At 37.5% G+C, this 26,559-nt stretch overlaps 1 protein-coding gene across 1 annotated transcript in view; it reads left to right on the top strand.

Moving 5' to 3' along the window:
- Positions 1–2,894: 2,894 nt before the first annotated feature.
- LOC6569754 (tyrosine-protein phosphatase 99A) overlaps positions 2,895–26,559 on the top strand; it is a 137,002-nt gene continuing 113,337 nt past the window's right edge. The window contains exon 1 of the mRNA XM_043214870.1: positions 2,895–3,024. Within this exon, the coding sequence (XP_043070805.1) occupies positions 2,910–3,024 (115 nt within the window). The 5' untranslated portion in view covers positions 2,895–2,909. The remainder of the gene's footprint in view (positions 3,025–26,559) is intronic.

Below are 26,559 nucleotides of genomic sequence, written 5' to 3'. Positions count from 1 at the left end.
CTCTCCATATAAAAAGCTTCTCTTTAAAAAGTATATACGAGGGTTAAACGCTTAAATCGAAAATGCAGAAAATATTTAATTAATAGTTCACATTTGCAGATTTTGTCACTAGCAAGCTAAAGAAATATTTTGAAAGATTGGTCACCCATATTTGAACAATACGTTTCTAAAATAATTAACTTCATTTTATAGATTCATTTTTCTAGCAAACAGAAGAAATGTTTTGATAAATTGAATATCAACATGTTTCAAAAATAACTAACTCAAATTTATAAATTCGAAGCGCAATACTAATATATGCCAACCCTTGACAAAAATGTTATTTATTTTGAAAATCGGTTCAGTTATAACTAAGTTAAGGTGATGAAAACTTAATTTCGATTTATGAGAAATTTGCATGAACTGCAACCAAAAATCGTGTTTCCCAATTTCGATACGAAACAACAAAAATTTCAATTTAAATGATACAGATATCCAATATCCAATTCGCTTCTGAATATAACGAGAAATAGAATTGAACAACTGTAAAAATGTAATTAAGAACGATAAAGTATCTTGAAATTGAAAATTGCTATAAATTTTCTATTTTTTCCATGAACTCTGTAAATGAGGCAAAGTTATTCCATCGATCTTGCTGAAATTTGTACAGTGACAAATGATAGACAAACAAACCGTGTTTTGAAGTTGATAAAATAATGAAAGGCAAACAAATGAATTATTTTATGACTACTTCTCTTTAGAATTTAAAGAATGTCTTGCAAATTAAAATCTATCTCATATTCTGAATACTCATTTTTGGAGAGATGTCGTATGAAAATAAAATTCGGCCTAAAATTAAAGCTTAAAATGAAATTTCAGAGTTGATAAAAGAAAGCACACAAATGGAAAGCAAACATTTCTCAAATGAAATATATTATGACTATTTCCCATTAGAATTTAAAAAGCTTCTGGATGCCTTATGATTGTTTGATTGTGAAAATCAAATACTGCCTTATATTCAAACTTTATGAAATAAAAGAACAAACTGATGGAAGACAAAACATACAAATTAAAAGCAAAAATGTTCCAATAAAATAGAAGAATAATCTTAAACCTAAGTTCTCCATAGTATTTGAAAAAGCTCTTACAAATGAAAATGTATATATTTTTCTGAATACTGTGATTAAATATGTATACTGAATACAATTCAATATTAAAAACTTATCAAATATTCCCAATATTCTTCGATTTATGTGGAAGGCAAATGATAAACAAACAGAGTTTGAGTTATGATGAGTTTGAGAGTTGATAAAATAGAAAAAAAAAATGAATTTAACGCAAGTTAATTTTTATTTACAATTCTTGCCAATACGAGTTTATCTATTCTGTATAATAGTTTTTGAGAGTTGACTGATGGAAATAAAAAATTGTATTAAATATCTGGAAATTTGAAGACTTGAACTGTAAAGTCTGCTGTTGATGTGGCAGCATTTATATCAGTATCGATGACAACGCCTCCTCTTAATCTGCCACACATGCTGCTGAAGATTTTGGAGGAAGGCGGTGGAGCTTCATTGCGGGAATTAAAAGGCAAAGAAAAACTTTCATTTCAGTTTTGTAGCTCGTGCAAACATTAAAACAAAAGTTTTTCAAAGCAACCACAACATTTACGTCATGTGCAAAGTGTGTGTGCGTGTTTGTGTAAGAGTGTAAGTGTGTGTGTGTGTGTCTGTGTGTGTGTGTCTGTGTGTGTGTGTCTGTGTGTGCGTGTGAGTGTTTTTGGCGTGTGGTGTTGTTGTTCGTCCTTTAGTTGGAGCTAATGCTGTTAGTGTTGTTGTAGTTTTGTGTGTGCTTGTGGCATGGCGCATCAAAGTGGCAGCTTTAAGGCGCTTACTGCTCAGTTTGCAGTTTTTATAGTCAAAAGGCAACACGCCAAGCTGCTTGAGCAGCAGCAACACAAAAGCAACGCAACGGCAACAACAGCAACAACAATAACCGCCATTTGTTGCCACATGCTGTAACTGTTGCCGCATTAAGTGTGCAACCCTCAGCTGTGGTTCAATGTTGCTGCTGTTGTTGCTGTTGCAGTGAAGCGAGTTTCACTTTTATGTTGGCGCATCTACGCTACGTTTATCCTATTGCAACCGACAGTTGCAGCAAGCTCCTCCCCCGCCTGCACCATCAGCCATCAACCCACCATTAGTTCACTGGGCACCACCAGCAGAGATTTCACTTCATTTTATGTAGTCAGACTTCCGAGTGCGCCGAGTTCTTGTTATATAAAAAAGCCAAATTCATTTTGCACATATAACTTTTATACCCACACACAAATGTGCAATCTGTGTGTGTGTGCGTGTGTGTGTGCGTGTGTGATAGTGTGTGTGTTATTTTTATGCTCCCTGCTGCTTCAACTTGACATCCTTAAGTTAATTTTGCCAGCCCCATCTCCGAAATGACAGGCACAGTTGGAAGTAACTTTTAAAGTTCACACACTAAAACATCTAATTTATTGATCAAATATTTTCCAATCTTCATATTAAATCTCTAACAAATCAATTTCATTTTATTTTCTATTTTGCAGTTGTGACAAAATGATTACTCAAGGCTCAGCCAACAAAAAAAATTCATATATATAAACCACAATTGAAAAGCCATAAAAAACGTATTCAAAAAACAAAGAGAAGCAAAGCAAACGAGTAAAACGAGTTACAAATTGGCTTGCAAAAAGTAAACAAAAATATAATTCAATTTTATAGCCAATGGGCGAAAACTAAAAAACCAAACCCACTAACCAAAAACCAAACCAATCCAAACCAAACCAAACCAAACCAAAAAAAAAGTAACGTAAACCACCGCAAAACAATTGCTTTAAAAACGTAACAAATCAATTGTAAGAGAAAAAAAACAAAAGCAACAAGAACATCTACAAAATGACGCTGCGCATTTCGGCCAAATCGAGAAATCATCTTGGACTCATTATTTATGGCTTTGTGTTGGTGCTAACAACAACAACGCCAAAATCTATCGAAGCAGGACGCATTTTCGGTAAGTTTGCCACTTGGCCAAATTTCCTTTTAAGGGGAAAGTGAGACGATCGGCTCACTTGGCCAATATCCCATCAGCTTCTACGTGGGCAGGGCTTAATTAATGCGCACAGTTAGCAGCTAATGGAATTTTTAATGCGATACAGTCGCAATGTGAACACATTGGCTAAATCCAGTGTCAGTCCCCGGCAACTGACTCAAGCTTATATACCCAGCAGCCAACAAGCCGAAAGGGTTTATTATTTATTTACTTACTCTTTAGAAATTTAAAGAAATGTTGTAGGAACAAGAATCTTAAATTACATTTTAATTAAAAAAACGAATTAAAGTATAAACAATTAAAATTTAACAAGTAAAATAACATGAAAAAAAGAAAAGATGTTTTTTGTAAGTAAAATAAATAAATGCAACAAATAAAAGACATAAAATAAATTAAAATAATAGAATTAATAAAATAATGAAATTAAGCAATAAGACAAATTATATAATAAATGGGGGAGTGTGTGAAAACGCAGAGAAAAATTTAAAACCAACTTTCTAGCTGAATTGGAAGTACAAATTATAATCAATAAGCTATATAAAGTCTTAAATATAGAACGTATTAATATTTCCAGAGTTAAATTCACGGAAACTGAAAGCGTGTAAATCAAATTGGGAATATTCAGACCAATATCGTAGAACAAAGTTGAAATACAAGTATTAATACTTGTCAGCCATTATTATTAGTCATACTTGCCAACGCACACTCTACGGAAAGGGTATTTAGCAGTCAAGCGTGCTTAACTCTAAGGACACTTATTTATCTTTTATTGGATTTGGGTCATATCGCTGCCGTTCCGGGTACATGTTATTTTCGTATTAATTAGTATTACAAAAGGTTTGTTTTTTTCGATATCATGTACGTTAATGAGCTCTCCCATCCCCCTCAAACATAAAGGCACACACAAGTAAATACAAGTACAAATACTCACACACACACACACACACACACACACAGGCACACAAACACACACACGTGTGTGAATATGTAAATTTGGTGCGCAGTTCGTTAAAGTCAATGATTGTGTGTTTTTTTTTTATAATTAAATATAATTACATTTCTTGGAAACATGTTTTGCTGAAAAAGTGGTTTTCGATTTACAGAGCGAGAAGGTAGACTGTAAATGTTAGAAAGAGAGAGCGAAAGGCAGAAAGCAGAAGCATTTTGATGTGCAGCCCAATTAAACGCACAAAAATTTAATAAATGAAGCAAACATTTTGTGTGCATGTGGTTATAATTTACATGTAATTATGGTCGCACAACTGTAGTCCTGTTTTCTGACCCAAATACCAGTCAAACGGGTTGTGTAAATGCCGCTTGAAAAGTGTTTAGGCCGATTGGGTTGGATGTGGGATGTTGGTGTCAAAACAACACCGTTGGCAGCTAATTGCAGTTTTGTTCATGTGGCTGCACTTGAAAAACATGAACGCGAACGTTAGTTCTGTCTATAGGCCAGCTCTCTCTCTCTCTCTCTCTCTGTCTGACAATGATTAAAGCCAACAACAACAACAACAACCACACCAACAACGATAACAACAAACCGCCACCGACTTTTGTTGACACACATTCTGTTGCGGCTGGCCCCAAAAAGTATGCTATGAACATTTTGCAGGCAAATGAGAGAATTTGCGCGCCATCAACAATAAAAGAGACGGCAGATAAAGTAAAAAAAAAAAATAGTACACACACCGAATGTGTGTCTGTGTGTGTGTGTGTGTGTGTGTGTGCGTGTGTGTGTGTGCATTGGTGTACAACGCTTTGGCAGATTGTGCAACGCTTTTTGTAGAGCAATTTAAATGACGCTGTCGAGTGGCAACCGCCGTTGCCGCAGCAGCCGCAACAACAACAATCGTAACAGCAAAACTATAGCCGGGCGACTATTTATACACACACACATACAACGCACACACACACACACACACACACCACTGGCACACACTCGCATACACACACACACACATACTGCGCACAGTGAAAGCGTAAAGTTTACGCGCTTGTTTGCTATAATTTCGATTGTTTTCACTGCTGCAAGAGCAGCATCAGCAGCCGCCGCCAATGTGGCGCCTCCATCCGCCCCCCTTTCAAACACAACTAGCAGTGTGGCACGCCCATTGACAGGCCAACAGTCAGCAGCCTCAGGCAGGCAACCCACCCCGCTGCGCCCCTAGTTGTATTGATGTGGGCGACATTTGTTGTTCCTGTTGCAACTTTGACAGCTGCACTTGCAACAGCAACAGCAGTAGCAACAACAATTTGCCACTTAAAACATGCCCCATAAGTAGCTTACTTTTGCATTTGAGTTTTCACGCATTTCTTGCATTGTGTGTTTGGTTGGTTCAAGTCCATGAAAAAATATGAACAACTTTTTGCCCAATAATCTCTACAGCAATTAAAGTTGCACAACAATTGCAACGGCAGCAGCGCCAGGAGCAACTGCACTCAATATCACACTTTATGTGCCACGCCCCAATTCCCAGGCACTTAAGTGGGCGTCATGACTTGGGTAAATAATTGCGCACATGCTAATCTAGCTGGCAAATTAATTGAAGTTGGCCGTGCAATTACTGCAAAATGGATGTTGAGCAACGCACAGCGCCCAACGGAGATGCCACAAGCCAAGCTTTTAATATAACCTTTAGGTGAGAAATTTAAATTGTTTTCAATAAAGTATAATATATTAAAGTTTCGTTTTCAGCAGATTAACTCTAATCTACAAGGGTAGATAATCGACGGCATTCCCAAGATTATTCTTCTTTCTTGATTTAATGAAATTGATTTTCAAAAGAATTTGTCTCATTTTAAGAATGTCACAAAGTGTTGTAAATATTCGAGACAGTTATTCGATCCTTGTCAATTCGAGTCGAGTCAGCTGAAAGTGGCACAAGAAGGCACAGTTGGCTGAGGCAAGTCAACGATTACATACACTTGCAGAAAAAAACTGAACCGATTGCTGCCCCCGATAGTTAAATGAAATAATAGTCAGAAATTTGAAAAGTGTCTTATGAAAAACGCAGTAACTTTTGAGTGTCTCTTCGCTCCACTGACAATCAATAGTTTTTATGGCACTAGAATGTTATCGATACGGCTATCAGTGCTGATGAGGTACATATATACATATATATATATATATAGTTAATGGTTCAGAAAACATCACTTTCACACATCGAGGCCAAGTTAAAATACCCACTGCAGGCTTATAAAAATAAATGCCGCCCACGCCTCAGTTGTTGCCACAAAAAGTTTACTAAGCGTTTGTGGCCCATAAGTTTGCTTTATGGTGGCCACAAAAAGTGGCACGTGTGCATTAGCCCGCTTATGTCAGGAGATAGCAATATGCTATTCGCCACTTTACCAGCTCAAGACTCAATAACAAAACTTTTTGCATGACTATGGCAACACTTTGTGTTGTCCTTTGGGCCGGGTGGAAGAAACAAATGATATCGCGCCAAATTGGTAAATCGAACATTTAATGCTCCTCGACAACTATTAGCAGACACTCACGCATACACGCCATGACATCACACACACACACACACAGACACACGCACAGAGCCAGTTAAGGATTTGTTTTTAAATTATGCATACGTCGCGACGTCTAAGGATATAAATATACACAAATTTTGTGGCCTGCTATCAGACGACTTACTTGATATTCAGCTCATTATGTTGAAGCCAAACAATTGGCAACATCAACACAAACACAACGAGCAACAACAACAACAACAACAAGAACAACAGCATCTTCTTCCTCTTCCTCTTCCAGCTAGGATTATATTTCAGGCAGGCGTTGTCCTTGAGCACAGAATCGCTGACGGGCGTAATTTCTTTATTAGATTCATTGCACCCTCGAGCAAATTTTGCGGTAGCGGCAAGCAGCTGCAAAAAATGCTAAAAACAATTACATAAATTGCCTTTTGCCTTCTATTTAAGACAGCTCCGTTTTTGGACCAAACTTAAGCAGGCGTTAGGCATATAAGTTTTGTTTGTCGGAGAATTACGTTTGGTACAAACTTTAATCTAGACTTTGAGCAAATATATAAGAGAAGAATTACGGCTGAAATTCCTTCTTATTATTACACTTATTATGCCTATAATAATTCAGCAAGAGTATTCAGTTTCCGGCACTCCTTGGCCAAAAGTTGCTCTGTTGTTTTCCATTAATACATTTTGAATGTCGGATGAGTTTCATTTTCAGCAGGCGCATCAATTAACAATAGATATTCCTATTTGTATCTGCTTCGGCTTGCTTGTAAGAATATTGATTATTTGTCTAAATCAATATATATTTTTTATATGTTTCAGCTGTTTTATTACTGCTTTAGTTATCATATACACAGAAAATAGGGATTGGCCAACATTTCAAATTCAAATTTCAAATGCCAGAACACTGTCAAAAGTGAAGGAACAAGTTTTATTTGCTCGCTTTTCTGGTGAAAAACTTCCGTTGGTGTCCTTCTTGCGTCTCTGGCCAAGTAATAATTGAAATTTATTTGCATATTTGAGGCAAAACTGAATTTTATTTTATTCTATGGAATTTTTGTTCTGTGAAAACTCCCAATTAGTCTTTGGGGAAATGAAATTGTTGCAGTTCTTGCCATTCCAGCCTTGTAAATCTTTATCTGGCCATTGTTTTGTATTGTTGTTGCTGTTATTGTTATTGGTATTCAATTGAAGATAATAAATAAATTGTTGTTTTATATGTGTCATTAGGCCCACAAATTGAATTCTATTTTTGTTGTCTATGCAGTTTTGCTATTCAGCGCACAAATTAGTTAAATAAACATCAATTAATTACAAAATTATGACAATAAATATTTAAATTTTCAAACATAATTATAAGAAGGAAAATGGACAAAACAAAATTGCAAATATATTTTCAATAGCCATTTTTATTAAATTATTTAAATTAAATACACTTTGCGTGGTAAGCACAATTAAAATTTGAGAGAAAATTGCAATTGTGTTAGGAAAATATTCACGCGGTTATAATAGGAAGAAATGAAAACATTTTTTATATATCAGAAATATTTTGTTTTATCTGACATCAAAAATTATGTATATAATAAAAAAATCACAATTTTCAATGAACTATTTTGTAGAAAACTATGATTAAAAATAACTATTTCAACAGTTGCCATTGTTATTAATATTAGAAATCAAATGTTGTAAAGTATTTAATTGTGCAATATGAAAAACAAGAAGAAAATCACTGGCAATTTTCTAAATTTATTAAGCACACTTTTGTATAAATCTGTAATTAAGAATAAATATTTCAATAATTATCAATGTTATTAATATATGAAATTAGACTCGTGGGGATTCAAACTAAAATCAAAGTTATTTTATTACTATTTTGCATTACAAATGTGTTACGCAAATGCATAAGAATTACATTTGAATTGGTTTAATGTGGCAGTTAAGCATGGACAGCGTAATCTTAACGAGACCAGCCGAGAGAAATATTAGTTTCTATTAAAGGCAGCTTTAATCACTGGCAGTGGCAGAGCAAAGATGCCACAAAAGGTCCCACCTGCTTCATTATCCTAGCTGCTGCTGCTGGCCACGAGTGCCTATTATAATACCAGCTAAGCCGCTGCGATTATTGTCTACAAAATTCATGTATTTCATTATTAGGCAGTGTAGGCGCCCAGCACGGACAAGGGCTCAGCATATCCGGTTCAGAATTCAGCTCTGGGCAGCCGGGAGCTACGAGCAAGCAGCTCGCAACCTCCAGCTAGCTGAGCCGCTGCTGTGTGCTCTGTGGTCGCTTGTTCATTTGCTGTCATAATTTAATTTTTGCCACCGGCCGTGGAGACTCAACTCACACAGAGCCAAAGAGAGAGAGAGAGACACAGACACAGACACAGAAAGCACATCCTGTCTGCCAGTGGCCTGCGGCCTTTCAACTGCCTACTGTCTACTTTCTGCTACGTCCTGTATGCCCCGCCCACTGACTGGCTCACTTTTTGTCCATCCGTTTTCGCTGCATGCAGGCAGCAAAGAAAAAAAAAGGAAGAAAGCCAACATGATGTCAAATGGTCACGGACAGTCCTCAAAAATCCCAATGTGGTTGCTACACAGCGCCTCATTAATCCGAACAGTTGAATGGCTGCCATGCCACAATCTTTTGAGGCTTTGTTTTGCCTACTTCTGCATATCCTGCTACTCGGGCTACTCTATCTACTGTGGCTTCAGCCTTTGCTGTTGCTGTTTCTGTTTCTGCTTCGATCAGAGCTCGCTCATAAATCAGCTGCCTCGAGGCACTTCATCAACATCATCTGAAGCGCCAACTGGGACACTGCAATTTAGTCTCTCTTTCGCTCTATCTCTCTGCCTCCCCTCCTTTCCTCTCTCTCTCACTCTCACTCACTCACTGTCTCTCTTTATTACCCACACTTCCCGTGTCTGTTTCGCGCATGAATGGCACAATTTTGGTCGTCCAATTTACTACGCAAATTATAAACACCAAATGGAAAAACTGTAATAAAAACCGGCGGCTGCATAAAGAAAAACAAAAAAAACCAAAAAAAAAACCAAGCAACTTTCAACTTGTCCAAAAATTGAAATGCCTCAAGCTGATTTTGTACATTTATGCGCCTGAAAGTCAATAATGAAAATTTTAGCCAGGCCCACGACGCTTTAAGCCGTCGCCCCCGCCACGCCCCCTTCCATAAAAAAATAAGAGAATAAACTACCCCAAACAACTCGCGCGCAACTAAATGTAATAAAATTCGCATAAAAACATTTCACAGGCTTTAGACACTGCTAAACTTGTGCCGTCTGCCCGGAGCCCTGAGCCCGTAACCGGAGTCCGTTGCCGGAGCCGGAGAGATCATGTGACAGCAGAAGAAATTAAAGCAAGCTGCTTAAAAAGTTGTGCAACATCCGGATGAGAGGCCACCGTTGAGCACAAATAGCTTGCAGCAAAGTCGCTACCCAGCACAGTGTCCCATTTGGTGGTTATTTGTGGCAGGAATTGTTTTTAATAAAAGTATTTTACTTTACTAAAATCTTTTTTAAGACTAAAATCTTGTAAGTCGGATTTTTTTAAATTACCTATTTATATTTGTTTATCCTGAATTATCCTCGTCGCAAGCTTAAAGCTTATAAAGAGTTCGATTAAATTGAGCCTCAAATATAAGCGAAGATAAATATATAATTAATATTAGAAATGGTTTAGTGCTTATGTCTTCTTAATGTACAATTTGTGTGCGGAATTTTCGTAAATTTGAACTGTATTAAAGCTAAACAATTGTAACTGGGATACATATATTTAAAATTATTATTTATTTTGAATACATTTTTTGTTTTCGCTAGTTCCATTGCAGGTCAGGTCAGAAGCCAGCGAAAAAAACATATTTAAATGATGAAATGAGCACACCAAAATAATAAATATTTATTTTGTATTCAACTAAGGATTTATCCTAATGCCACAAGTTTAAAAGTCATAAATTATTGCGCTAGTCACAAGGGAGTTAAATAAAATGGAAGTGAAAATATAAATATAAAATGAAATGATAAAATGATTTGAGCTGAATGTTTGGTGGTATTACTTGTTATTATTAAACTTAATATTAAAATGCATTTTTAACCAAATTAAGCAGTTAATTTAATAGGAAAGATCATTAGTATTGTTTTTGCTCTTTTGTTGAGCTGTAACTGAAAAGTAAAATGATTTGTTCAAAGATTAAGTAGTTAATTAATGAATTTATTTATACATCTCGATTTTGATAGTTTAATTTTCCTTATGAAACTTACATTTTACAAATCCAACGATTGATGCATTGTTGTTACTTCTTCTATTATCGTATTCCGCAAATGGTACATTGCCAATTTGGAGACACTGTCAATGGCAACGTCTGATCTGATGCCTGTGCTACATTTGTATTTGGCGCCTGCAGTTGGCAGCACGCCCAAAGTTGCTGCTCCTTGACGTTGGGCCTATCACAACCAATTTACTAACGAAGCACATAAATCCAATTTCTGGCGAGAACCAGCTTACGACCAGCTATAACAACAACTACAAGTACAACAATAACAACAGTAAAAGAAAAGCTAAATTTTCCAAGTGTTTGTTGTTATTATTATTGTTGTTGCCAGCGACAATTTCCGTTTCCGCTCGACTTGGCCCTTATCCGGCGTCTCGAAATTACTATCCCCGTTGTCTAAGGCTTGCGCTTAGTTTATTAGGCTTATCAACGGCCCAGGCCGGTCCTGAACTGTGCTAGACAGAGTCCTGGCCGTGTCCTGGCCGTGGCCCGGATGTGTTTATTAGGAGCTTCGAGCGTTTACTCACCGTACTGTCAACGCATTTGCCCTCATTCCCCTTAACCCCGTCCACCACTCAGCATTCAGCACTCAACCAAATTCTTGTTAGCACTTGAGGTGCTGAATGAGCAGCGAGGCTTTTTCATTTTGTTGCACCTGCACCTTTGGGGCATTCAGTGAGTGCAATGCAAGCAAGCATCAACCAGATTCAAATCGATTGGTGTGCAAAGGCCTAAGTGCCACAACCAGAAGTCCACAGATACTTGGCCAGCATCAAAATCAAAAGCCAACAACACTTTGGGCTACCTCAGACTCGGTCAAGGTTCCGTTGCAACAGCAGCTGCAACAACAACCACAACCAACGGAACCTATGTGTTTGACACGTTTCACTTTATGCTCAGCTTCGAGCCTGTCCTCTGCACTTCTGCCCCCTGCCTGCATCCCTCTCTGACCAGCTGCCTCTTGTATCCTGAATAGAAATGTGACTCGAACTAGTTTTCTATCCAGACAGGAACACTAATCTGACAATGTGTTTGTGTTAAAATCTATTTTGTGTGCGAGCAGCACACTAAAGTAATTCACACGACAAACACAATCTAAGAAACCATAATAAAAATAACTCTTTAGATTCCAGTTTTAATCGAGAGTCCAAACCGTAACGAAATAAATTTCAACAAAGTTGTGGCAGGCCTCTAAATGCGATTTTCTTGAATATGCTTTGAAAATGAATTTTGAATGAAATAGTAATTTTCTTTTGTTTTTAAAATTGGAATTTTTTGGTCTTAGTTATGACAGATTTTACCAAATATAAATTCTGTATTAACCCGATTAGAAAACAGCTGGCATGGTATTTAAAACTGGTGATTATTTCATAATTAAAATAATGAAATTGTGACCAAGAAGACAACCTTTGACTTTGTAGAGCAAACTTCAACTGCATTTTTGCAGGAAGTTTTGAGCAACTTTTAAATAAATTCAATGGAAAAGTGTGTTGAAATTGTTAGTTCCTGTTGGCATGTCGTGCTCTCTTGCATAAAACCGACTCATACTCATCTCTAAGCCCAACTAAAACACAGTTTATAGGTTTTTTATAAGACATTTATGTGTAGATGGTTTAAAGACAGTTTCATTTCTGGACGAGACATGCAAATTTAAGTGAGTTTTAATGCAAACTGTGAATAAATCAGAGAAAACAAAAGCAAAGTAAGACATACAGAAGCAGTTATAGTTTAGGAAGGTGATGGGGAGTGTAGAGGAGGGGACATGGTTAGCAGGCAGCACATGTGTCTTGCTTGTACGCATATCCTTTCAAATACGCATTTATTTATGCTGCGAGGAATGAGCAAAAGTTTTAAATTAAACTTTATGTTATGTACGGACAAGTCCAGGCCAATGTAAATAGAAATGCAGGCAAGACTTTGACCTAAATACCCAAAGCACAGGCAAAAGGCAAAACACAGAACAAAAATACACATACACACTGACACACACACGCACACACACACACACACATACACACACACAAGATGCACAAGATGCCTGTTGGCTGGGATGCTCCATCTTATATTCATTGGACCTCGCTCTCTCTGTCTCTGATTGTCTTTGCGTATAGCCTTCTGTCTTCTGTACGCTGTCACTCTCAGTTAGCTAAGGCAAATAGCAGGTTTGGGCTTTTGTCCGCCTTCTGCTAGAGGCTTCTTTCTGACAATGGGCCACACACACAGCAGATATGTCGCCAATTAAGAAACTGTCGAAGTCCTTGAACCGTCCTCGCATTGAGGCAGGCATCGCTGTCTGTCTGTTATACGTGTGAGTATAATATGATTTCTTATAATTCAATCAAGCAGAAAGCTGCTTTCTTTTTCTATCATACACTCGCTGTCCCCTAGCCCACATCCATCTCTGATCTCTGTCCATTTTGCAGTCGTTGTGCGTGCAAATAAAAATAAGTGCGACTATAAAACAAAAGTCGGGCAAACGCGCATCCGGAAGTTGAGATTAACGCATCTTTTACGAGCAGCGCATTTGTCATACACTTTTCAGACCATAAAACGAACCTTGAAGGGTTGTCGAACCCCAGCTTCCTGCTCCTTACCCTCTGGCCCACTGTCATCTACCCATCGACAAGCATTAAGGCTTTTAATGCCCATGTCATATGACTTAATAGAGCCATGTGATTGACTTGCTTTTAGCGGTCTTAAAGTACAGTTAGGCGCTTTAGCTTTAATAGGCTGTAAAACAAGGAAGACAAGAAAAAGACTCTCAGACATATTTCACATTTAGAATATATATCTAACGCTGGTATAATCGTACAAATAATTGAATCATGAATGTAATTGAATTTCAGGTGATAGATTCTATAAGTTGTTGGACTAATATACCAATTACAATCTATAAAAATAAAACTTGATAAGCCAGTTAATTTCTGAGTGGGAAAAACATACCTCTGCAATGATGCTTAAAAGTTTATTTTAGTTTAAGTATTTGAAACTTTGGTCCTCTATAAGTTGGTGTACTAACGTACCAATAATAATCAATAGTAATAAAATCCTGAAGAATTTTATGTATTTCTGTCGAGAAGTTTCGGACATTTATAGTTCATGCTCCATGAAACGACCTCTGCAAAGTTAATAAAAAATTTATTTATATTTTTTATAGAAGAAAAACCTTATAGCTTATAACTATAAGGTTAATTAAGTTTGTGCACTAAAATACCTACAATAATCAATAATAAAAAAGGCTTAATAAATTAATTAACTTATTTGTAGTTCAGCTAATAATTAAAAGTTGCTTAAAAATTTATTTATTTTATTATTTATTAACCTCTTCTTTCAAAACTTAAGCTTCTAAAAGTTGGTGGACTAATCTATCAATAACAAAAATGAATAACAAAATCTTATAAAAAATTCATTAATTTCTTTATAGACGTTATTTACAAATATTTCTTTTGTCTTCGAAAATGTCGTTCCCATTTTTGTGACCAAAATAGGCAGCAGCACGTATAACATACAATATATGTATGTAGTATTCATATGCCAAAATACATATGAGACTTACACCTTGTTGCTGTCATTTGTCAATTCGCAGGCTGCTACAACTACCAGCCTCGCATATATATATATATGTATGGCAATAGGTCAATGTGTGGGTGTGCTAATTACTAGAAACACACAGAAATATGCATATATACACACACACACACACACGCGCACCATACGCATGATCAATCAAATTTGCTGTGGCAGGCAACTCGCTGAGGGACGCTCGGCTTGCAAATGGGTCACAGCAACTTGCCACACAGTCGTGATTTATGCATGTGTCAGGCTGAAATGAATAATTTGATTAATTTAATCAGCTGCACAAAGCAGCTCAAAATGCAAAACTAACGCTGCAAACGCAGCATGCCACGACGAGCGAATCTTTTAGATATACATAGATATATATATGTATATATATATAGTTATATATATATATTTGCGCTTTAAATTTGTTTGCCTGACTGACTGAGGGCCTATAAATAAAACTTTTGCTGGCAAACACCCATGAATATTTTACAAATGCTTAAAAATTGTTAACAAAACCAACGACCCAGCAGCGAAAGCAATGACAAATAACGCCAGCAACTGCGTAAATAAATGCAATACAATTTGAATGAACAGGCTTACACGTACTTAAATACACATGCACGACTGATGTGTGCTCCTCTGAGAGTGTGTATTTATATATATATGTGTGTGTGTGCGTGTGTGTGTGTGTGTGTGTGTGGGGTGTGTGCTTGTCAACCACTTGTTATGAACGCTACTCGTTTGCCTTCCGTCTGTCTGTGTGTATTTGGGTGTGTATATATTTGAAAACAATTTATATCCGATTTTAATATTGAATCCCTCGAGCGTAAATCGAAATCTCTTGGCACGAGCAAATCTTTTTGGGTGGGCCACCATTGGTGGTCGCCCAGACAGCATGTGGTAGCTGCCACACCGACACAGCACTCCATAGGCAACGCTTCGGCTAAAACACCAATTAGTCTACGGTGGGCACAATTTTCAAGCTTTGAATAACAAATCAGTGGCATTTAAGCGACAACTAAAAATAAATAAATATATAGAACATTTCATTTTGTTGGTAATCTCTCTTCGTAATTTGATCTTGGAAAAAATCTCAATGAAGAAACTTAATTGTTTACCAAGCAATGTGGAATTCTAATCTCATAATAGGCTTCATGTTGTTCTTAGAAAGAAGGCAAAGACAATATTTGCTCATGAGATTATTTAAAATGATCAGAGAAACATCATTTTCATCAATATTATAATTCTTTTTATTGGTTTTCTTTGATTATTGTTGATTTGTACATGTATTATAAGCAAACAACTCTGCTCTTGCATGTTGATTATATATTCTTGAACAGATTCTTTCTGATTAACTAAATTAAATAATTAAGTGATTATTAGAAAAGACAAGGAGGTTGATGATATTATTAGAAAGAAAGAAACCAATGAAAAAATCCAACTTTTTCATTGGCATATAGAAATCCACTATTAATTTTTGAGATTATTAAAGAAATTTATAAAAACAACTTTTTCATACATAAAATGCTTCTGCTTGTTGATAATTTAATCTAGGACAATTCTTAATCAAATCTCTTTTATATCAACTCAATTTTGAACTGAATATTCTAAAAACAGCTGCATATATTTTTCATGCAAAGAGAAACCAATTTTCATAAATAATCACAATTTTGAGCTGATTACTCTTGTGACAGCTGCACAAATTCATATTCAAACTAATCAGCTTGTTTTTGCTGGCAGTAAATGAGCTCCGCTCGCTATCTGTTCTATCTTCGAAATATTACCTCCTTGTGCGTCACATATATGTTATTAACATTATAATGCCATAATTGTGACCTTTTCAACAAATATGATTCTCCGGTTGCATCTATCCCTAAGGGTATCAAGGTTTCTGCAGCTCCTTGATTACCAATCAAGTATTTTTTTCGCGTTGCCTAGCGTCGCATTTTCTGTCAAATTGAGCTAATTAGACTTACATATGCATGAGTAATAGACACCATAACAAAGCATAACGTACACATACACACACACACACACACACACTGTCGTATACATTGGTATGTGTGTGCTTGCGTGAGTTTTCTTTCGTCGTGGCGCCCCAAAAAGTAGGCAACGTTTTGTTCTGTAATTGGAGAAACTGCTGCAAATGTAATCAGGACTTTTGATGATAGCGTTTTGGCCCCAGCAAGTCATGCGTTGAGTAAAAGCCAACAACAAACACAACAACAACAACAACGATAACAACAGCAATAATAACAAGAACAGCAACAACAACAAGTGACGTAAGTCGCATAAGGCGACTCTCACGCACAAACAAAAAATACATAAATCAAATTGTTGGAAATTGGTTACCAAGCAGAGATAAACTCGCATTATTATGCCTGCCATTTGGATGTCGGTGTGTGGGTTTCCGAGGTGCTTGGAATTGGGTGTGGGTTACTGGTAGGCAACAGATTTCTCATGCACACACTACACCCACTCCCACCCCCACACACACACACATATACGCAGCCACATGGGAAACCTGCTACTTATCAGCCATCAATCAATAGATATGACCCAGCTTTTGCCTAATATTAATAGCACTTCGCCAGCGTCGCAGATCATTTCAAGCCAAAGATTGATATGCTTGTAGATGTTGTCGTTGTTGTTGTTGTTGTTGTTGTTCTTGCTGTCTAAAGTTGCTCAACAATTTATTGAGCGCAACGAGAGCGGACATCAAATGTCTGGCAGCATCCCACAATACCATTGTCCCGTCTGGAATTAAAAAACTTTCTGCTGCAGTTGTCTGTGTTAACTGGTTTCTCGTTTCAGCTCTCTTATCTGATTTTCTGCCATTTTGCTTATGCATGCAATTCAATCTAAATGCAAAGCAAATCCGCGATTTGTTGTTGGCCCTCGACTCGCTCAATTAATCGAGCTTTGGAGTGATTACGTGAAGGGTTGTTATTTGCTGGCGACATCAGTTAGTCAAGTGGGATAGTGTGACCTCATGCTTATTGGCCAATTAATTTTGATGTATGCATGTGTCAGCGTGTTTGTGTATGTGTCGCCTTGTGTGTTGATTACTCCAGTCAACGCGGCGACCACAGGATGTGGGTGTGTCAATGTCGGCTGTCTCTGACGTCTAAGCCTTGTCATTTATGCATTAGCCAAGTTGGCCACTGTCTTGACCCTGTTGAAAATCACTGGCGCTGGCAGTGGCACTGGCACTGGCTCTAAGTCTGTCCTGCCAAATAAATGTTTTTGCCAATAAATGCAAAACTGCTTGAAATTTACATAATTTCATGCGGCTGAAAGAGTGCGTCAGTGTCGGGAATTAGTCTCAAACTTTCTTCGAAAGAACGGCAAACAAAGGCGACCGCAGTAAATTATGCAAATGCAAAAGGCAAACCAATTTAGCGCACAATTTGCACGTTGGCCGCAACATTTACTGGCTGTCCCATCTTTAACCAGAACCCTTACCACAGCCGCACATCCCCTTTTGGGCCACTTCTACACTTCCTGATTCACAGTTGGCGGCCAAGCTGACCAGGCCAAGGCACGTGGTGCAGTTAAAGGCTGGCCCCAAAACAGCTGGTGGCCCGCAGTAAATGTAGACCACATGATTTGTATCACAAATGGGCCACAAAATGGCTCACACATTGACACACACATACATACACACACACACATACACACACAACTTTATCGACACTCATACAAACAGTGGCCGAGTAGCCAATACAAACATTTATTGCTAATTGCTGAAAGGACATTTGCATAAACTTAACAAAACCCCAAAATTCGCATACAGACAGGCAAATAAACGACAACCAAATGACCAGACTCACAAACAAACACACACACACACACACACACTGAGACACACACATAAATGAACAAATAAACGTCTTGGCTTGTGCAAGTTTTATTTTGTAGAACATGCACTTTGGTCAAGTTATGCACTAAGAAAAAAAAAGAATTTTTCGATCATAACGTAAATTCCTTCATTTTTTATAACTTAATTTTATGGAAAACTTTTTAATGAAAAAATTAAATGATAATTATAAGTGTTTTTATGGTAGCCAAAGTGCCGAATATCTAATTTAAGTCTTCAATTTATTTATAAAATGATTGATTGCTGAAAATGGGTGCAAAATGCACATGTTAGTAATGCGATATGCATCAATAAGTTATATAAAGTCTTTTTAATTGCTGAAAATGCTTAGCAAAATATTTGATTTATTTTTTTTTAATTCTCTACAGTTTATATATATATTTCAATCGATATACATATATTTTTTTGTCTTTCTATGGCCCCAAAGCTGTTAGCTAAAATATATATGTCCTTTTTTTTGGGCGTGCAATTGCCCCTGGGGCGTGGCTATATCAATTTGCATGCCTGTCCGGCAGCTAGCAAACAATGCAGCACTGGGCCCGTTGGCTGCAGCCAACAACCAAGACCCAATATCCAAAACGGAATGGATCAGGACGAAAAGGCCCAAAAAAAATCAATAAACATAAATCAATTTGAGTAACCTGGCAATCAGGGTCAACTCTTTCAATTAAGAACTTATAATTGCTTTCAAAATGCAACACTTTTACCGACAATTATTTGGCATGGTTGAACAGCGTCAACATTTTAGGTCGGCATTAAACATTTTGGCAGCGTAAATAATTGCGGGCAAAACGATTAAATGTTTTTGGGCCTGAAAAAAAAACTCTTTGATCTGTCAAGCTGTTGCACACAAGTGTAGTTAATTATTTTCACAACCTTTGCAGAGATTTGTATGTGTGTGTGTGTGTCTGTGCCACACTTGTGCACTTCATTAGCTTGAAGTGCACGTCGCCTAACGTGGCGTATGCGTAATGGGTAATGGAGACGAACTGCTGAAGTCAAAAGCCGTATTTCATATGCAATTGACGCTTGACCCATTTTAATGTGCTGCACGAATATGTGGCAGGGTATAGGACAAGGAAAGGGGTAGGTAGAGTAAAGATAAGATGTCATGGCATTAGAGTTTTGCTCTTGAGCATGCTGCGTGCCATTTCATATGCTCATTCAGTCTGTGCCAAAGCATTAATTGACCAAATTAATGTGAATACGTTGCACGCACTCCATCACAGCGGGCAGGTTTGGGATAGAAGCAGAAACACTCTCTGGTTACGGTAGCATGATAATATCAAAGATACTGCTGCAAATGTGCGAATATTTCAATAAAGTTCTCGGCATTAGTCTCTACGAGAGGGCCTCTTCTATAGAGTTTTTGCCACTTGCAACTTTGACTTTAGCCTACGCTTAATATCGACAAATGCGGATAAGCATGCTTGACTAGCAGATGCCCTGCAAATTGCCTTAAATACATTGCATAGAAAATATATTTAAGTTGATAATAAATCTGTCCTCTCTCACGACCTTCTTCTTAAAACTTCCTCCGAGTCGTTGTAATTTCAATTATTCTTTGCATTTTATTATGAACCTTTTGGAGTTATCTGTGTGTTATAATACACTTTACTTACACCGTAATCAATTCAGAGTACTCTATTTCTATAAATAAAAACTGAATTGCAAATGATTTCTCTTGCGAATAACATTTTCGCCTGCATTTTTAGTCGGGCATCTTAAGCTATTTATACTAGCTATTTTGAATTATTTGGTATGATTGACATTTTCATGGATTTTCTGTGTCAACTGATATTAATCGAAATTAAATAAATAAATAAGTATATACTTCAAATATTTTTTTAAGCAGTCTATTTTATTGTGTGTAGTATTTCTTTCTTAATCTCTGGGGATGCTAGTCTGTTGATGCAGACAATGATTTATATGTATCTACTTTATAGTCTTGAATCGCGCCCAGCTGTTGCATACTCCTTCGCACTGTGATTAAACCCACTTGCCCACATTTGTTATGCCTGCAGGGTATGGCAACCACGAGGCAACACAAGTCGCAGCAACGATAGCGATTTACTAAAGTGCCCTCATCAAAGCAACAACAGGCACAGTTACAGGCAGAAAAACAGAAACGGAGGCAGAAACAGAGGCTTCCACATAGCCATTGCTTTGATTACTCGCTTGTTGTTGATTCTTTTCTTCTTCTCTGTTCTTTCCCTGTTTTTTTCATTTTTTTTTTCCTTACTTCTTTGTGCTTTGTGTCCTATGGAAGTCTTTGTGCGTTTTTAATTTGCATTGTCTGAAGTGGCAGGGCAGCCATTGAGCAGGGGGTCATTCTACGCAGCAGCAGCTGTCAACATTTAAACGGAATTTAATACTGCCGCATCACAGGACTAAAAATAACTGGTCCACAGCTTTTGCAACACGAGCAGGGACATGAGCAAGGACGCTACAATAGGCATGGATACAACAATTTCGAGCACAACATTTACCTGCAGTTGATAAATAAAAATTTGTGTAAACTTGTTCCAAGTGCCAAATTGTTTTGATAGAAATTCGTGTTGCCAAAAATTAGGTATTGCCATGGCAACAGTCAGTCCGGAAATGGCACACTATGCACACTTACAGATTTGCCAGTCAGGCAGACAGCACCTACCATCATGTAAAGAAACGGAAATTGTATTTCCCTGGCGCCAGCCAAATAAAAACTCAAGTCAACTTTTCCAAAACGTCAGGCAGTGAAATTAAAGTCTGTTTATAAAGTGATTGTAGAATGTTGTTGCAAATGCTGTTGCGGTCCAAGAAAGAATCTGTTGCCACTTTTACTGGATTTTCCATTGCCATACCCTGGGCACATTGCATTCTGTTTTATAAAAGGAGTATTAAAAAGATTGAGCTCAGAAAGTTCAAATAAATGTGAAAAAGTATCCAAAATGAGTATACGTATTTCTATATCAATATCAGAATGTATATTGAGTATACGTATTTATATATCAAGCAATGCAATTTGAAAAGTTAGCATATCCAATTGAAGCATATATATTCTCTGTGTGATATTTAGAGCAAGTTAATCTAGCTTTTTTGAGGACCACACTAATAACTAATCACACACATAACTAATAAATTATACATATAGAAATAGTTATAGTTGCAGTAAGTAGTATCTGCACGTCGATCAATCTGGCCTCTATATTTCTAGCATCTTTTTTGTGCTGGCTTGCCCGCTGCATTTGCCATTTAAATGGAAAATCTGGAGTGCGAATGGCATTTAGCAAACAAAACTTGGCCAAAAAGCCAGCGGCAAGCGGCGAGGGGCAAGCGGCAAGCGGCAAGTGGGTGAAAATGAGCCAAACAACAACGACGACGACGACTTCAATGTGTTTAGCTCAGCAGCTGAGCAGGCGAGCACTAGAATTATATAACACTGTGCTGGCAAGGACAAAGTACAGAAAGACGAAGGACGAACGCTTGTGTCTACAGTTATTGCAATTAGACGAAGGCAGTTTCCATTGTTATGGCCCTAATGAAAATGGCGCTGCAGTCGTTTTTGGCTTAACATTTTGGGGCCATTTGATATTAATTAATGTTAAGCATACGATCCGTTGCACCAATGGTGAAAATTCCATTTGCATATCCTTCTGCTGATGGATTAAAAATGTAATTGCAATTGCTATGGGATATTTAAAGCATTTTTTGGGTTCAATATAATTGCCACATTTGTTTGCCACACCCGTTGGTTGTATTAACGGCCAAAATGGAAGTGGCTGCAGCTGCTCACATGCGCATTGCGTATACGCCAACTGGTACGCAATACAAAATGTTTGGAAAACCGAACAGCTGCCACTTGTGGTAAGCATTTTTGCTTGCTTACTTGCTTGCTTGCTGTAAACAAGCAAAGCAACATTACAAAGTTTAACAGATACTCGAAGAAGAGAGAAGAAAGTTTCAAGCACTGGCTAATAAAGCGCAAAAAGTGGCAGCCACAACGTCGTCGAGTGGCTTTAAATGAATTGCAGTGCAGCTTGCAACACTGCAGTGCTGAAATACTTACCACTGCCACTGCTGCTGCCGCTTAATGTTTTAAGTAGCAGTGGGTGGTGGTGGGGGCAACAAAACAAACAGTCGCAACATTTGTTTACTTCTTGTGGCAACGTTAGTGGAAGTGGCAGCCAATCAGTTGACTTGGCTCTTACTCATTCTCTCTCTCTTTCTCTCTATCTCTCTCGCTCTCTCTATCTCTCTCTGTCTATCTGGGACAACAAAACCCAAATGCTGAGTTGCAGCATTTTTCACTTTTCGCTAGTTTTTCCCATTTCCATTGTCTTTTTGTCATTTTGGCAGTTCATGTTGATAAATTGCTAGCCAAATTTGAAGAAGACTGCTCCACTGCTTAGACCATTTCGCCCAATTTCTGTACAGTAGTTGTGCTGTGACCTCAATGATGACCAAAATTCGACTTTGGCTTTCAGCCCAAAATATATATAAAGATATATTTATGTATATATACATATAGCTTGCTGTATTTGAGTAAATAAGCAATTTTATGCAAACTGATCATTAGTTTTGGCTTATTAAGCGACGTTCAGTGCCATTATATTAGTTTTCCAACAATTCCTATTATTTTTGCTTTTTCTAGCACATTTTCGACCCAATTTTTGGCATGACCATGTCACTCTCACTTAGCTGTTAGCTAAAATAGGCAGGTGAACACCTCCGGAATGCAATTGGAATTGCATCAAGTGCGCATAAATTATGCAGATGAAGCAATTAGCAGGATGTGTGCAATTTTTGGACCACTTCTATCGCTCTGTGTGTGCCCAGTGTGCTCGCTCGTGCCTGAATCATTTAACATTGTCACCTGACAGCTACCGTAGCAAAAACATTCCAAAATTTACATACAATTTCAATGCTCATTTGCTAAATTCACAAATTAATTGTCACACACACACACACAGACACCTACACACACTTAGTTTGAATTGAAATAATTTAAATGGAATTTTCTGGTGCCTAATGAGGCAATAATGAGAAAGACCACATCCCGATAATTAATCGATAGAAAATCCACCAACTGCTGCGCAGCGGTTGTCCGAATGCCAAATTCATTTTATACAATTATGTTTCGCTTACAATTCGAATACTCTCATTATAATTGAATTTCGGAAATTTTGTGTATTTTAGAAATAATATATGTTTTGTTGTAGTTAAACGACAGCAGCAGTAGCAAAATTTGTGATTTGCATTTATGAATAGAATTAAAATATAAAATAAAAAAATTATTTCCAGTGAAGTGTTTCAAATTAATTTTAAATGGGATGCATGTGGCCCCTTGTCAGAGTATTTCAAATATACAGTCGCCCATTTTTTGATGACATAAACAGCTGAATAAAAAGCAAATTTTAAGCCGCTTGAAGCTCGACGAACACCTTGAAAATGTAATTTCCTGAATAACCATATTAAATCCAACATTTCAATTGAATGATTTTTCGGAATGTGCTCAAGAATAATATAATAATATACACACATATATATAAGTATATATATATATATACAAACCCACTTATATATTCATTTATACTTATGTATTTAGAGTTGCTTCAGGTGATGACAATGCGACTCGTTTGCTGGTTTTTCTTTCGCTTCTCTTGCGCTTTGTCAACGAGAAAGAAATGTAAAAAATGGAAACGTATATAATAAATAAGTGAAACGAAATGTTCATGGCATATGCAAATGTCGTTACTTGGGCGCGAATAATACAATTTCAATGGCATTCATAAAAACAATTTTCATAATTGAAGCAAAAACATTCAGCGAACCGCATCCCAATTTACATAACAACAACAAATACTGTCCAGAGAGTAGCTTAACATTTAAATGCGTGCGTTTTCTTTTTATTTGGCTGCTGCCGAAAAATTATGTTGGCCTCGTTTGTGATTTATGAAGCCGTCGTCGACTGGTCGACAGAAAAAAAAAAGAAAAAAACTTTTCCCACCTGCTACGTGGCACTTGAAGTTTATTTCTATGTGTGTTTGTGCAGCGCTCATCGACACGGCGCAAAAGTTTGCAGACATCTATTGAATGGGATTAGGAAGTGGTGGCTGGGTATATTCTGTGGATTCTGGGCTAACTGCAGCTCGATTGGTACGTTTATGGTCGCTTAACCGTAATTTTTATTATTTGGGGAGCCCACTCGAAAAATCAACAATTAAAAGCGCAGACGGCGCCCGCGGGTCATGCTGCGAACAAATTGAGGTCAGGCAAAGGGCTGCACACAACACAGAGAGAGAGAGAGATGGGGATAGAGAGAGAGAGAGAGGAAAGGTAATACAAGCTGAAACAACAGTTAAAAGAAAATTGGCTGCTGTTGCTACAGGCGACCGCAAATGAAGTCGACCGGGGCGGCAGCAACAGAAGGAGTCAAACTGGCAACTGGATGTGAATCTGGCACTTGGCCGTGGCTCCTGGCCAGGCACTTGTTGTTTCGCACAGGGCCCATAAAAGCAACACACAAAATTGTGCTAATTAACACTAAAAGCATGTCTACGTGTATGTGTCTATGTGTGTGTGTGTGTGTGTGTGTGTGTGTGTGTGTGTGTGACTTTACATTGCTGCTGTCGTCGGACTGTGTACGCGTTTAAAAATTATTATGCACATTATGGCTGTTCATTGTTTTAATAACCCAATTATTATGGCACCGAAAATAGGAGGAGACATCCGGCAGCTGGCTATAATGACGCCCCCTTTTTTTTTGGTCGGTGCACCATCTATGTTTACTTAGATATAGACAAGCTTTAATAAGCCTTCCCATTGCCCAGACCGCCAATAGTTTTATTGTGCGGCTGTCAAGTGGCAATATCACGCATACGACGCTTTGGCCCGCAGCAATCGCATGAGTAATATGCCATTCAAGCCAAACAATATATACATTAAGCATGTTGTTATTTGTCATTATTATCGTTAATTTTGTTTTTATTTATTATCAGTTTTTTCTATTATTATTATTGGTTCTGTTTTTGTTGTAACTGTTTTTTTTCCTTTTTTTGTTGGTTTTTGTTATGCTGGTTGCCATGCACCGCAGAAATTAAACACAAACATTTGTTAACAACTTTTGATGTATGTTGGCATCACAACAACCAACAACAACAACAACAAAGAGCAAACTGGCAACAATAACAAAACATATTGCCAAACACGGAAGCGACAAACCAAAAAAGCGCCTGCCCCTTCCTCTTGCGCCTTCCTTCGGGACTCACGTATGTTGGTGCGTCATATTGAGGCAAGCAAGGAAAACAAATCGCATGAAAGCAAAAATATTTCCGTTGCCCAAAATGGTTGTCAATAACTAACCACAATGCGTTGCTTGGGATTGATGGCCGACAGCCAACACGAAATTGGCCAAACTTTTACCAAACTAGTTGGCAACAACATGTTACTAAATATTTATTTTTATACGAGTACAACTCTGACTTGCGGCCAAACAGATCAATTCTCCTCAGCAGTTTTCTTTCAACTCGGCACTCAGAACAAGATTTAAAAAAAAAGTTTGGAAATGGATGAAAATTTGGGGCATGAAACTTTTGAGTTTATTGCTTTCCTTTTTTTGGGGGAGCACAATAAATCTAACAGGTTGCAGTGTATAAATTCCGCTTTAAATAATAATATCTTTTCAGTTTTGTTTATGATTTCTCAAAATAAAAACTTTGCTACCAAGAAATCATGTGCCTTAACTTGGCATTTTGAATATGCGTTCCAATGTCAGCTTATATAAATGATATGCTAAACTGTCTATGCTCAGTATTATTATTATCGAAAAGGCATTAGACAGCAGGCGTCTCGTGAAAAAACCAGCAGCGATAAAATAGCGCGGAAATGTGAAGATTAAATGGCCAAAAGGCAGAAGGAGTCGCTGCTGCTCTTGCCAACACACCAAATGTCAGCGAGCAAATTTAAATTTAAGCGACACAACGCTAATGTGAAGCTTTGCCATGCCTGCCGCACAAAAAAAATAAAATTTATATATATAAACACCTGGAGAGATAAGGGAAGGGAGGTGGGGCAGGTGTATGTAGATATGAGCGCCCAAAGCGAGCTGCTCGCACCGGATGTGCGTGTTTTTGGCTTTGGCCTACCTCGTTGAGAGACCAGGCTGCATGCCTAATGCCACAAAGTCATTTGGCGGCTTTAGCTACCAACTTCGAACAAACCAAAATACAAAAAAAAAAAAAAAAAAACGTAAGAAAGGTAAAAACGCAAAAGAGAAGCAATAGAAAGCAGACAACGCTGCCA

This window comes from Drosophila grimshawi, unplaced genomic scaffold (assembly GCF_018153295.1).
Source record: "Drosophila grimshawi isolate 15287-2541.00 unplaced genomic scaffold, ASM1815329v1 contig_311, whole genome shotgun sequence".
Taxonomy (NCBI): domain Eukaryota; kingdom Metazoa; phylum Arthropoda; class Insecta; order Diptera; family Drosophilidae; genus Drosophila; species Drosophila grimshawi.
The sequence above is the reverse complement of the archived record's forward strand: the minus strand, read 5'-3'. Positions and strand labels throughout refer to the sequence as shown.